Raw genomic sequence first — 14,472 nt, 5'->3', positions numbered from 1 at the left:
TAGAAACATCAATGATGAGAGAGAATCATTGATCAGCTGCCTCCTGCACGCCCCCACCCCCCCCCCCCCCCCCCCCAGGATCGAGCCCACAACCCCTGGTATATGCTCTGGCCAGGAATCAAACTGTGAGCTCCTGGTTCCACAGGTCAATGCTCAACCACTGAGCCACGCCTGCCAGGCTGTAGCAGTTCTTTATTTTTATGACTGAATATTCCATGTTTTGGATATATTACATTTTATCCATCAATTGATATACATTTAGATTGTTGTAAATGTAAATGTTTTCTCAAAATCATTTTTAGAATGGCAATAGACTCTTAACATACTTCTTTTTCTTTTATTTAATCCTCAGCACAAGTCTACAAGGTAGGTATTATTTCCCTTTGCAAATAAGAAAAACTCAAAGAAATTGAATGATTTTGCCCACAGGGCAACCAAGGTCATGTATCTGGGAGTGCATCTGGATCAATGAGGAGACAGTTCACTCAGCCTGACTGCAAACCCATGCATGCTTTTTTTTTTTTTTTTTTCTGTTCTCCCTTTGAAACCCAAGATGCAGTGCCAGGAGGGTTGGAAGGGAAATTCAAGGTGTGTCAAGTGAATGAATGAGGTATTCAAGACTAAGAGTGGATCTTGAACAGTGGTGACAGGAGTGATAGATACATCTGTCCTACTTCTTAAGTCTTCAGGAGGTATTTGGAGGCAGTTTGATTTAGTGATTAAAGGCTCGGGTCCTAGGTTTCATCTCTGGCTTCCCTACTTAATTTACTAACTCAGCAGGTTATTTGTATTCTCTAGCTTTCATTTTCATCTTTATAGGGTTGTTATTACTATTCATGTTTATAAATCAAATACTATTCATGTTTGTAAAACTCGAGCCTCGTACACAGTAAGTGTTCAGTTAAATGTTGATTGTAATTGTTCTGTTGTCTATAGATTTATTCTTATCCCATGCTCATTTTTCTCTTTTCAGTACAAGTTCAGGGATCTAACTGTGGAAGAACTAAAGAACGTAAATATGTTTTTCCCACATTTCAGATATTCCATGGACACCTATGGTAAGAATTGTATTCTCTAGTTTTTGCTACATTATGTAAACTATTAATTATTTGTTCCTAGTGAGCTACAAAATTATAATTCTCTCTTTTATCCCCTGATTTTGAACTACACTTTGTGACCTGTGATTTCTGAGGAAATTTAAATTAATATTAATTTTCTATTGTTGCTATACAAATTAGCACAAATTTAATGACTTAAAACAACACATATTTACTATCTTACAATTCTGTAGGCCAGAAGTGCAGCACAGGTCACTGTAGATGAGATGTGTGGGCTAAAAATGTTGGCAGTTCTCAGTTCCTTTTGGAGGCTCTGGGAGAGAATCCATTTCCTTGCCTTTTTCAGTTTCTTAAAGTCATCCTCATTTTTTGGCTCCAAGTCTCCTTCCTCCGTCTTCAAAGCTAGCAATGCTGCATCTCTCTCACCATCCTCTGTAGTTCGATCTCCCTCTACCCACAGCTAGGAAAGATCCTCTACTTTTAAGGACCAGTGTGATTCGATTAGGTCCATTCCAATAGCATGGGATAATTTCCCACCTCAGGTCCTTAATTATATCTAAAAAGTCTATTTGCCAAGTAAGGTTAGCATATTTAGAGGTTCCAGGATTAGGGTATTGAATATCTTTGGAGGTCATTATTCTGCCTACCACATACATGGTTGAAGTTTTAGTTATCTTGTTCACTTCATACAGAGAGTCTGGCTACCTAAGAAAGATTTTGATTTACTATTTTTCAAAAATTCTGACCACAGCCTACACTTGGAAATACATTTCGTGTCATGAACCCATATACACATAACTAAAATACTGTGGACTCTCTGGCATTTTTTCTTCTGTTTATTCCATTCCATTTAAAAACAAGTACTGACTGAGACTCACTAAGTTAATTTCAGGACCCATGAATTAGTCAAAACACACAGTTTTGAAAAACTTCTTTATTCTATATTGGTATATTTTATATTTGTACTAGAGACCCGGTGCACGAAATTCGTGTCCGAGGGTCGGGGGGGATGGTGTCCCTCAGCCCAGCTTGCACCCTCTCCAATCAGGAACCCCTGGAGGGATGTCCAACTGCCCGTTTAGGCCCGAATCCACCAGACATCCCTCTCACAATCCAGGACTGCTGGCTCCCAACTGCTCGCCTGCCTGCCTTCCTGATTTCCTCTAACTGCTTCTGCCTGCCAGCCTGATCACCCTAACCACTCCCATGCCAGCCTGATTGATGTCTAACTGCTCCCCTGCCAGCCTGTTTGCCCCCAACTTCCCTCCTCTGCCAACCTGGCCACCCCTAACTGCCCTCCTCTGCAGGGTTGATTGCCTCCAACTGCCCTCCTTTGCAGGCCTGGTCCCTCTCAACTGCCTTCCCTTGCAGGCCTGGTCCCTCCCAACTGCCCTCCCCTGCTGGCCATCTTGTGGTGGCCATCTTGTGTCCACATGGGGGCAGGATCTTTGACCACATAGGGGCAGCTATCTTGATCTAGTGTGTTGGAGTGATGGTCAATCTGCATATTACTCTTTTATTAGATAGGATAGAGGCCTGGTGCAGGGGTGGGGGCCAGCTGGTTTGCCCTGAAGGGTGTCCTAGATCAGGGTGGGATTCCCTTGGGGCGTGGAGCAGCCTGGGTGAGGGGCCTGTGGTGGTTTGCAGGCTAGCCACGCCCCTGGCAACCCAAGCAGAGGCCCTGGTATCTGGAATTTATTTACCTTCTACAATTGAAACTTTGTAGCCTGGAGCGGAGCCAAGCCTCCTGCTCAATCCGTGGCTGCTGCCATTTCTGTTTGGATTTGTTTACCTTCTATAATTGAAACTTTGTATCCTTGAGTGGAGGCCTGGGCCCGCCAGAGTGTGTGGAAAGCTTGGCTTCCTCTGTTGCCGGGGAAACCCAAGCCTCCCTTCTGGTAGCCATCTTGGTTGGGGTTAATTTGCATACTCACCCTGATTGGCTGGTGGGCATGTCTTGGCTGGTGGGCGTGGCTTTTGTAGTGGAGTGATGGTTAATTTGCATAGTACTCCTTTATTAGAGAGGGTTAGTTTGGGTTAAGAAAATGTATCTAATTCATATTTATATATTAGAAACTTAGAGGCGTTATTGAAGTGTTTCTTAGGAATAGCTAATTTTATATGTGGAAGACATTAGATTCAGGCCCATCTGTGACTGGCCTCTTTTAATTAGCACCTAGTTACTTGTGGTTGTATACATGCCTGGGATAAGAGATGCAACAGCTGCTGCTTATTATGTGCTTCCAAATGTTTTATCTATGTTTTCTGACCTATCTTTTTTTTTTTTTTTTTTAAATATATTTTATTGATTTTTCACAGAGAGGAAGAGAGAGGGATAGAGAGTCAGAAACATCAACGAGAGAGAAACATGGATCAGCTGCCTCTTGCACACCCCCCACTGGGGATGTGCCCGCAACCAAGGTACATGCCCTTGACCGGAATCGAACCCGGGACCCTTGAGTCCACAGGCCGACGCTCTATCCACTGAGCCAAACCGGTTTCGGCCTATCTTTTTTTTTTAGAACCAAAGCTGTGAGGTAAGCATTATCTTCTTCATTTTTCAGATAAAGAAACCAAGGCTCAGAGTTTAAATAAATTGCTCAAGATTACAGCTAGTTAGAGATGGAGTTGAGTTTGTACCCATATTCGTCTTGCCCTCTGCTTGAATACTTCTTGTCCTTTTATAATATTTTTCTTATTATATAGAGTTACTATACCAGTTATTTCTTATTCTCATGTCCCCTGTCTAGAGAAAGTGAGCTATGGTGCCATTAGACCCTTAAGCTATAGGCGTTAAGTTATCAGTGTATATTTTATTGTTGAAGACAATGATAGTCAAGCATCTTAATCACTTTTATTTTGGCTTTTTGAATAATTTGATCGGACAATAAATATTTACACTGATATCTGATAAGTGTATTTCTAGTAGGACATGATCTCACTCATCTAGGGGAAATGATGAACAACATAGACTGATGAACAAGAACAGACCCAGAGACAAGGAGGCATGGATCAGACTGTCAGACCTCAGAGGGAGGGTTGGGAAGGGTGGGGATAAAGAGGAGAGATCAACCAAAGGACTTGTGTGCATACATATGAGCCTAACCAGTGGTCAAGGACAACAGGGGGGTGGAGGCATGCGTGGGGAGGGGTGTGGGGTGGGAATGGGGGAATGAGGACAAATATATGCTACCTTAATCAATAAAGAAATTTAAACAACAAATAAAAAATAATATGTAAAAATATATATATATATATATTTACACCGATAGTTTCTCTACCACATTTCTAGGTTATCCTGTATCCCCGAGTAACAGTTCCTTTTCCACATCTCTTTCCAATTTAATTTTTGCTATGGAGTGTTCTCTTCACCCATTGTTACCTTTCATTTATATAGTTTAAGGTAAACATTTGTACTTATACACTTTTGGCCTCGAGTTTTTGTCAGCTTGGTTTCCTCTTTTCCCTTTCTAGTAGATCATCAAATCTACTGGAATGTTTTCTTCCACTGCCTAAATAGTATAGTTACCGAGACACTAAAAGGACTACATTCCAAGGCAGTATGATAGTTTGAAGCCAAAGGTAGTCTTTTCTGTATTCAGTTCAGAGATAAGGGCATTCATTCTCCATCAGTGTGTCCTAGTTATTAATGAAATTTCAGGGATGTGAAGATTGAATAAAAGTTGATAATAATGTAATTAGAGAAATCAAAGAAAATAATTATTGATTTTTCTAAAAGGTCACTTTCAAAAATAAAGCTAATACTTTCTTTTTCTTATTCTAAAACTTATAACATGATTTCTGAAAGTGATTGTAACTGCTTTCTTATATGTGACAATTATTTAACAACTAGAGGCCCGGTTCATGAAATTTGTGCACAGAGAGGGGAGGTCCCTCAGCCCAGCCTGCACCCTCTCCAATCCAGGACCCCTCGGGGGATGTCCAACTGCCAGTTTAGGCCCAGTCTCGCAGGACATCCCTCTCAAAATCCAGGACCACTGGCTCCTAACTGCTCGCCTGCCTGATTGCCCCTAACCGCCTCTGCCTGCTGGCTGATCGCCCCCTAACTGTCCTCGCCTGCCGGCCTGATCACTCCTAACTGCCCTTCCTGCCAGCCTGATCGCCCCTTAACTGCTGTCCTGATTGCCCCCTAACTGCTCCCCTGCCAGCCTGATTGCCCCTAAATGCCCCCCTGCCAGCCTGATCACCCCCTAACTGTTCCCCCCTGCCAGCTTGATTGCCCCCTAACTACTTCCCCCTGCAGGCCTGATTGCCCCCTAACTGCTTCCCCCTGCCAGCCTGATTGCCCATAACCACCTCTGCCTCGGCCCCTGCCACCGTGGCTTTGTCCAAAAGGACATCTGGAAGATGTTGGGTCTAATTAGCATATTACCCTTTTATTAGTATAGATGTCCTCACATTTTATAATCCTTTACTTCTTTTTACATTATATCATTAGACCCTTATAACAACTTTATGATGCAGTCTTATTATCTTTATTTTATGGATGATCAAACTGAAGGTCAAAGAGATTAAAGTAACCAAAAGTCACATGCCTCTAAGTGGGGAAGGTGGGGAAGGTGGGCCTAGAACTTGGGATTTCAGTATCAAAGTCCTATGTTTACTCACCTACCCGCTCTGATTTCTAAGAAAAAAAAAAAAGTAGTAATTTTCCTTTGTCAACATTTTTACTGATTCCTAGATAATGGTATTTAGAAATTATGTGTTTCTGTACATGTATATGTGCGTTACCTGCCATTGAGTCGACTTTGATTCCTCTTCCTACTTCTGATTGCACATTTTGAGGCTTTTTTTTCCTTCTCCTTTCAGTTTTCAAAGATAGTTCGCAGAAAGACTTGCTGAATTTCACTGGTACTATTCCTGTGATGTATCATGGTAAGTGTGGATGTTGAGAAATTGTGGGAATTTTCTAAATGAGCAGTTCAGTAAGAACTTAAATTTGTTTAGTGCCATAATATTCAGACCTGTTCTGCATTTCTTGCGGTTAGATGTTAGAAAGAGAGATAAAGAATTCCTATCCACCCCAATGACTGGTTGATTGATTGAGTTCACAATTCTTACCCATCCCAATAATTTCAAGGCATTTGCATATTAATGGAGGAGCTTGTGAATTTAAATAAGTCATTGCTTAGTAGCATTTCAGTTTCTAGGACAATGTGGGAGGTAACAGGAGGGCATAAAAGTTATCTTACTGCCATTGGTAAGATGCCCTTCATTGGCACTCTCATTTTCCTAGTGCCATGGAGTTATGTCATTGATTCTTATGCTGGCTGGGTCTTTCAAGGTAGTAATGGTACCTGCAATACCTTTTCTTTTTTTTTTCTTTTTTAAATTTTTATTAAGGTATTATATGTGTACATATCTTACCATTGCCTGCAATACCTTTTCATTGGAAGTACCTTTTTTCCCCTTTGCTTTTGACTAGAATTATATTAACTCAGCGTGATGCACACTAGTTATTTCTTGCTGATCAGAGGGTCAGAATGTATTATCTTTCTCATTATCAAATGGGCCAATATAAATGGTTACTTTGTGGTGCTATGATCACATGACTTTATAATCATCACAGAGTTATCTACAGACCAATAACTACTTCTCTCTATACCTGTATTGTAAATACTTAGGCACTATATATGGTGACAGATGTTAACTAGACTTATTGTGGTGACATATCTCAATAAAAACATTTTTTTAATAGTTAGACAAAAGCAGAAGAGGAGTATGGTTCTGAGAACTGCTAATATGAAATAGTAGACCAAGTATTAGGACATTTCTATAATATACTAATTTTCAGTCCTAGCTGAACATGAGAATTCCATGTGAATCTTTTTTAAAATGATATCCAGTCCCCATTCCATTGAGTCAGAAACTTTAGGAGAGTGGCCTGGATATTGGTGTGTTTTGAAGTTCCTTAAGTGTTTCTAATTTGCAGACACCCCTGGGTACCATTATGCTTAGGATAGGAGTAAGCAAGATGAAAAAAGTAACTTTCAGTGGAAGGAGGATTTCCTTAGTAAGAAAAGGTTGCAGTGGAGAAGAAAATATTTTTACTTATAATGGGCCCTATTTTCAAAATGCAAACCCTGCCAACCCATCATGGTACTTACCATATCATATACTGTCCTAAGCATTTTACATACATTATCTAATTTTATCCTCACAATAACCCTATGATGTAGGAGCTATTATTATTGACATTTTATAGAAGAAGGAATTGAGACACAGAGAAGTTAAGTTGCCTAAAATCATGCAGCTAGTAATGAGTGAAACCTACACATTCTTGCTTCTGAACATCCATGTTCTTAAGTATAGGGAAAGACATAGGCAATAAGACTATGAAAGCAGAAATAAATATCAGGAGACACAATAAAACAGACAAGGTAATTGATGAGATTTCTAGCTGAAGTTTTATTTTTATACTTACATTAGGTTTCACTTTGGGCTTCCTGACAATCAAGGCAGTCAGATTTTGGCTCTTGGTAGGCATGACATACATGATTACAATCAGAAGAACATGCAACTTCCTTTCTCAGTACACTAAAATTTAAGAACCACTGGACAAGGTGACTATTAAGGTTATTTTCAGCCCTAAGTTCTATATATCAAAACTAGCTGGTATGTTCTAGTACCTGCAATTAGTGAGCAACTTGAGGGCCAGTTATCAAATTCATCTTTACTCATTCATTTATTTATTAATTCAGCCATTCTTAATTACATAAGAAACTTGCATTGAGCAGCCAGTACGTTAGGCACTATGTTTAGTGCAGGGGTTATAGAAATGAATAATACATAATCCTCTCTTAGGAAGAAGTTTATAGAGTAAAATGAGAAACAGAACTGTAAGCAAATAACTTCAGTGCAGAAGTATAAAAATATAAGTGTCCACTACCAGTCAAGATAGGTACTATAGCTCTGCTGGGGTAGAGTGAAGAAGGTTACATAGAGAAGATTGTGTATCTCAAACTCCTGACACAGTAGATCCTTTATATATTTATTGAATTGAGTTGGATGTCTTAATTGAATTTTCTCAAATATTATGCTGGTGATTTAATGGGAATATATTTTCAATGTTAATGTAGATGAAATGGGAAAAATAGGCCTCAATTTACATAAGTCCTTTATATATGAACTTGACTACACATCTTAAAATGCCACCTAGCTATACCATACATAGTGTGCATGCCTTATTGTTTGAAGTATGTTTATTTTGTCTCAAATAGGTAATACATATAACATACCAATTCGTTTGTGGATTTTGGATTCTCACCCTTTTGCTCCCCCCATTTGCTTCTTAAAGCCAACTGCAAATATGGGAATCTCAGTTGGAAAACATGTGGATGCTCAAGGCAGAATATACTTGCCCTACCTCCAAAACTGGAGCCATGTAAGATCAATTTGGATTTTCTTTGAAAAGTTTTTATTTTTCTGAATATTTATCTCTGATTTTAGTGAATAAAAGTAACAAATAAGTTACTGAATTTTCTTTCAATGATATTCTTCATATGGTCTTTAAAAGTAATTTGAAATTGAGCTCCCGGGGATACCCAAGTCCCAGAACCCTGATGACAGCCCGGCCTGATGACAGCAGCCTGCCTGAAGCTACTCTCTTCGAGTCTAAGAGCCAACTGTTGTTTGCTCCCTATCCTCCTATATAATAAAAGGCCAATATGCAAATCAACCAAACAGCGGAACGACCGGTCACTATGACGCGCACTGACCACCAGGGGGCAGACGCTCAACGCAGGAACTGCCCCCTGGTGGTCAGTGCACTTCCACATGGGGAGCACCGCTCAGCCAGAGCCCTGAGCCGGGCTCATGGCTGGCGAGCACAGCAGCGGTGGCGGGAGCCTCTCCCGCCTCCACGAGGCACTAAGGATGCCCAACTGCCAGCTTAGGCCCGCTCCCCATGGAGAATGGGCCTAAGCTGTCAATCAGACATCTCCCCAGGGCTCCTGGACTTGTGAGAGGGCACAGGCCGGGCTGTGGGACCCCCCTCCACCCTCCCCCCCGAGTGCATGAATTTCGTGCACTGGGCCTCTAGTCTTTTTATAGTTGTTTACTACTTGATAAAGCACATGTAAAGTTACTAGCAAGTATTGGGCATTATTTCCTAGTCCCTCTCTATTAAAGAGTCTTATGTTATACTAGTAGCCCATTTGCAGGAAGAATCCTGCAAGCGGCCGCTGCGGCCACCGCGCCTGCACCCACGGGCTGCTGCTGCCCGCCCCACTCTGCCCCACCACGCCCCGCCCGGGCTTTCCCTCTGGCAGCCACCTTGCTTTCCGCTTTTCCTCCCTCTTCCTTCTAAGTTGTCTTCAGTCTTCACTCCTCCCTCCCTCAGCATATGCAAATTAACTGCCTGCATACTCTCCCTGATTGGCTGGCGGGTGTGGCTTTGGCTGGTGGGCGTGGTTTGGGCATCACAAAGGTGCAATCAATTTGCCTATTACTATTTTATTAGGTAGGATACGTATTTATTTGTAGTTTTGCCTGTTTTTCACTTTTAGTATATTAAATCAGGTAATCTGTTATGTGCTTTGTTTTAACTCAGCATTTAAATTTTATCTGGATACAAAACCATTCTTTCCTTAGTTCTTTAGAGGATAATGAGAGAGTTATCTGGAGCTTTGATGTATATCCAGGCTTTGACACAGGACTGGAAAGTTTAAAAGTTTAGGTTTCCAGGCTCATTAAAACAAGAATAGAATCATTTCCTCATGCTTCAACTTACTTGATTTTAGTGATTTAGCAGTTTGACTTACACTGACTCCATTTTATTTCTTTACTCTGTTCCTCAGTATTTAGGGATGAAGAGGTATCCTATCTGCAGTTTACTCTCAATTGGTTCAGAAAAATACAGAGAGAGAAAGAGACTAAGAAAGCAAATGTGATAAAATTTTAGTGATCTGGGTGAAGAGTACATGGAAATTCTTTTACTATTTTTGCAATTTTTCTTTGTTTGCAATTGTTTCAAAGTAAAAAGTTAAAAAACAGACAGACTGTTCCCAAACATACTCTGCTCATAAGCACATTCATGTTTTAATAGGATTTTTTAAAAATATATATTTTATTGATTTTTTTACAGAGAGGAAGAGAGAGGGATAGAGTTAGAAACATCGATGAGAGAGAAACATCGATCAGCTGCCTCTTGCACACCCCCTACTGGGGATGTGCCCGCAACCAAGGTACATGCCCTTGACCGGAATCGAACCTGGGACCCTTGAGTCTTCAGGCCGACGCTCTATCCACTGAGCCAAACCGGCTTCGGCACATTCATGTTTTATATCCTATATTGTGGAGATGTGGATTTAGCATTTCTCCCTTCATTTTTCAGTTAAAAGAATTAAGTACTTTTTCAGTAAAATGTATTGAAACAATTGAAGGTAAAAGTAATGAAACAGTTGAAGGTATAATTTCTATGGTAGTATTCAAAAATGAGAGCATAATACAATACTTTGTTTTGGCTAACTATAACAATGTATAGATTAACAAGGTAGTACTCATTAGCAAAATTTTTGTATAACTCTTCCCTTTGTGTATATTCTGCAGCCTAAATCTGTCATTGTAGGATTAATTAAAGAAATGATTGCCAAGTTTCAAGAGGAACTTCCCCTGTATTCTCTATCATCATCTGATGAGGCACGGCAGGTGGACTTGCTAGCCTATATTGCAAAAATCACTGAAGGTTTGTATTTTTATTATTCAGAGAGTTATAAGTTTATAATTTCTCACTGATAGCCTTTACTCTCTGCTACTTTATTTTTATAAATAAGGACATGCATATATACATGTATACACACACATGTCTGTGTTGAATAAAAATTCCTGTACATTTATCATAGGGTATTACCTACTATAGTTCCAATTACCTAACTATACAGTTTTAATGAATATGATTTCTTAAAATATAAAAGATTAGCCCTGGCCAGTGTGGATCAATTGGTTGGCATGTCATCCTGTAAACTGAATGGTCATGGTTTTTATTGATGTTTCTCTCTCTCTCTCTCTCTCTCTCTCTCTCTCTCAAAATCAGTAAAAACATATTCCATATCCTTGGGCGAGTAGTGTTAAAAAATATATAAAAGATTATCCTTATACTGACAAATAAAATAGTTTGTATTTTGTATAAAACCACTTGAATATACAATGCTGGGCAAAAATAGGTTAAATTACCAGCCATTATTTCCTAAAAGATACATCATGAATATGGATACAAAGCAATAATAATAACAATAACAATAAAAAGAATACAAATAAATATTACAGGGAAAACTCTGTGTTTCACATATTCAAAACTATAAACTTATCTTTGCTGACCCCTGTATTAATGATCCCGAAACTTTTCTATTATATTTTTATGTATCTTTTTGCCTCATCTACACTAATAAAAGAGAAAGATGCAAATTGACCATACCTTCGCGATGCCCACCAGCCAATCAGGAGTGAGTATGCAAATTAACCCAACAAAGATGGCAGGTTAATTTGCATACACAGGCGCCAAATGGCCAGGGGCAGGACGCAGGCATTCTGCACCGCCCCAGCGACTCCGGGCCTCTGGGCAGTGTGGGAAGGCAGAAAGGTGGCTCCTCCCAGAGCAAAGGTGGTGCCGGCAGCCAGGGGAAGGAAGGTCTATTATTGCACGAATCTTCATGCCTTGGGCCTCTAGTTTGAATATATTGGACCAGAAAATCTGTGATTCTCACTGAGTGTAAAGTAAAATACCCATGCTTGCAAAATTTTGTAAGGTGTTAAATATTTTTTGCATTTTAAACCAGAGCATTTTCCAGAATTATGGAAATCCTATTTTTTTTGTCTTATTTAATATTTTTTAAATGTTTGGAAAGATATATTTTTTAAAAGGGATGTCTTTATTTAGTGGAATATTTAATAAGAGATTTCTAGCTGTCTAGTATACCATTTGTTTGACAGGTATTTTTTAAAAAATATATTTTATTGATTTTTTACAGAGAGGAAGGGAGAGGGATAGAGAGTTAGAAACATCAATGAGAGAGAAACATCGATGAGCTGCCTCCTGCACACCCCCTACTGGGCATGTGCCCGAAACCAAGGTACATGCCCTTGACCGGAATCAAACCTGGGACCCGTCAGTCCACAGGCAGATGCTCTATCCACTGAGCCAAACCGGTTTTGGCTTGACAGGTATTTTTGAGTGCCTGTTACGGGCTAGCACCATGCTTTCTGTCCTAAGTTATTGAAGCTTGGTGTATTTTTTTGAAAGATGCTAAAAAGGTTTTTGATATTATTTTTAAATTGTCATGATCATTCACTTTTCTTTCTAGGTGTCTCAAACATAAATTCAAAGAACTGGGCAAATCATGAGAATAAAACAGTAAAGAAAATTACTGTGGTTGGAGGTGGAGAATTGGGAGTTGCCTGCACATTAGCAATTTCAGCAAAGGTATGTTAGCATAGTAGTTATAAATACATATATAATATTGATATGCTTTTAGGTAGTTTATGTTTAATTTTTTCATGTGTAATAAACTCATTTGCCTTAAAATATATTTAGTTGACAAAAAAATGGCTAAAAGCTCATTAGGGATGTTGCCTCCTAATTAGCAGTTAGTCATGGAATAGGCTTTGAAAAAGTGGTTTGAATATTGGGGTCATCAACCTAATTCAAGGGAAACCTCAACTTGACATTCATCTGACTTCATCACAAATTCTTTTGTTTTAATTAAACAGTTATTTAATAAATTAATTTTAGCTTTTTCTAAAATTATAATTTCTTTTTTACACTTGCCTTTTTTGTGTAATTACTCTCTTTCTTTTATGATCGTAGTTCCTGAGTTGATAGTTTGAGATTTATTTTTATCACTCCTTTTTACTAGATCTTTTCCATATAAATTATTTTCAGAAAAGCATTTAAATCCCCTTCCAGAGAGGTTCAAAAGACTCTCCAGGGCCCAGAATCATGGTAACAGCATGTCTATGTCATTTGAGGGATATAGCCCAGGACAGAACAGCTGTCCCTTTATATATTTATTTGGTAGTTGACATTTGGTTTTCTGTTCTATTAAAATTTGATTATTTGCTTATTTAATTAAGAAATTATCTAATTTCTTCCATTTAAGAATCACATATGTCTTGGAGGTAGGGTCTACTTCAACAAATGATTAAATTGTATCTAGCGAGCTAGAAAATTTTAAAGTTGGCTGCTCAGAACAATATATGCTAACTTTTGACATATTATAGTTTCATTTCCTCCGTCCTCCATCAGAATATATGGTTCCCTCTTAATTGGAATTGGAATTGTTTTCAGTTCTTCCGTTACTGATTAGAATGCTTCTGTAAACATTGCTTTACAAGTTGCTTTTTTTCTCATCTGAATTTTTTTTGGTGTGTATAAAATCGTACTAGTGAGTCAGAGGACATGGATGGTTTTTATGACACTTATTACATATTGCAGGATTGTTCTTCAGAAAGGCAGAACAAATTTATGCTGCTAATAAAAATGTGCATATCAGCCAGATTTTTGCCATTCCTAACAGTACTGAGTTTTATCAGTTTTCTTTGTTTTTGTTAAGTACAGGAAGGCCTCTTAAAGTCATGTTTCTTTAGTTGTTGTCAGTATTTCTTTGTGAGCTGTCTAGATGGAAGATTTTTTTCCATTTTTCTTTTTGAACATTAATATTTTGATACAAGATAACAATATTCAAATAGTACAATAGTAGCCATAATAGTGATGGTAGCAGCAGTAACTAACCTTTACTGAATGCTTAAGAAGGTGCCAGCACTTGACTCATTTTAAACACTTGACTCATTTATACAGCAACTCATTTTTACAATACCATCATCACTGCCATTTTTACAAATGAAGAAACCAGGGCATAGGAAAGTTACCAACTTGCCAAAGTCACAGTGTTAGTAAATGGAGGGAGGATTTGAAGCTAGGCAGTCTATTTATAGAACCTATATTCTAAAACCTTACTACTCAGATGTGGCTTTTAGACCAGCAGCATTGACGTCACTTGAGATCCTATTAGAAATGCATAATCTCAGGCCCCACTCCAGACCTACGGTAGAAATCTGCATTTTAACAAAATCCCTAGTGATCCATGTGCTTCACTGATCTATTAAATGTTATCTCTTAAAGCTTGAGAAGCTCTGCTCCAAACCACTGTGTTAAACTGCTTTGTTATTATTGTTGCTGTTATTGAAGGACACTTAAGTTGTTTCTGGTCTTTTTTTTTTTTAATGAGTTTATTTGAGCCAAGGTGATGACATATGCTGGAAGCAAGATCTCAAATGCTCTCTCTAGTCTTTTGAATATCCTTATATTTTTACATATTATATCATTATCCTACATGTATTAATAAACTTATAGGGTAATTTATATAAATGAGATTGATGAATTAAAGGAGTTATTGTG

At 38.8% G+C, this 14,472-nt stretch overlaps 1 protein-coding gene across 2 annotated transcripts in view; it reads left to right on the top strand.

The window, feature by feature from the left end:
* The window catches only part of UEVLD (UEV and lactate/malate dehyrogenase domains), a 34,072-nt gene that overhangs the window by 855 nt on the left and 18,745 nt on the right, over positions 1–14,472 (top strand). For both annotated transcript variants that reach the window (XM_054725544.1, XM_054725543.1), the window contains exons 2-6: positions 974–1,058; positions 5,889–5,954; positions 8,300–8,463; positions 10,629–10,764; positions 12,380–12,498. In XM_054725544.1, the coding sequence (XP_054581519.1) occupies positions 974–1,058; positions 5,889–5,954; positions 8,300–8,463; positions 10,629–10,764; positions 12,380–12,498 (570 nt within the window). The remainder of the gene's footprint in view (positions 1–973; positions 1,059–5,888; positions 5,955–8,299; positions 8,464–10,628; positions 10,765–12,379; positions 12,499–14,472) is intronic.

Source organism: Eptesicus fuscus, chromosome 13, assembly GCF_027574615.1.
Source record: "Eptesicus fuscus isolate TK198812 chromosome 13, DD_ASM_mEF_20220401, whole genome shotgun sequence".
Classification (NCBI taxonomy): domain Eukaryota; kingdom Metazoa; phylum Chordata; class Mammalia; order Chiroptera; family Vespertilionidae; genus Eptesicus; species Eptesicus fuscus.
This window is presented reverse-complemented; position numbering and strand designations above follow the sequence as displayed.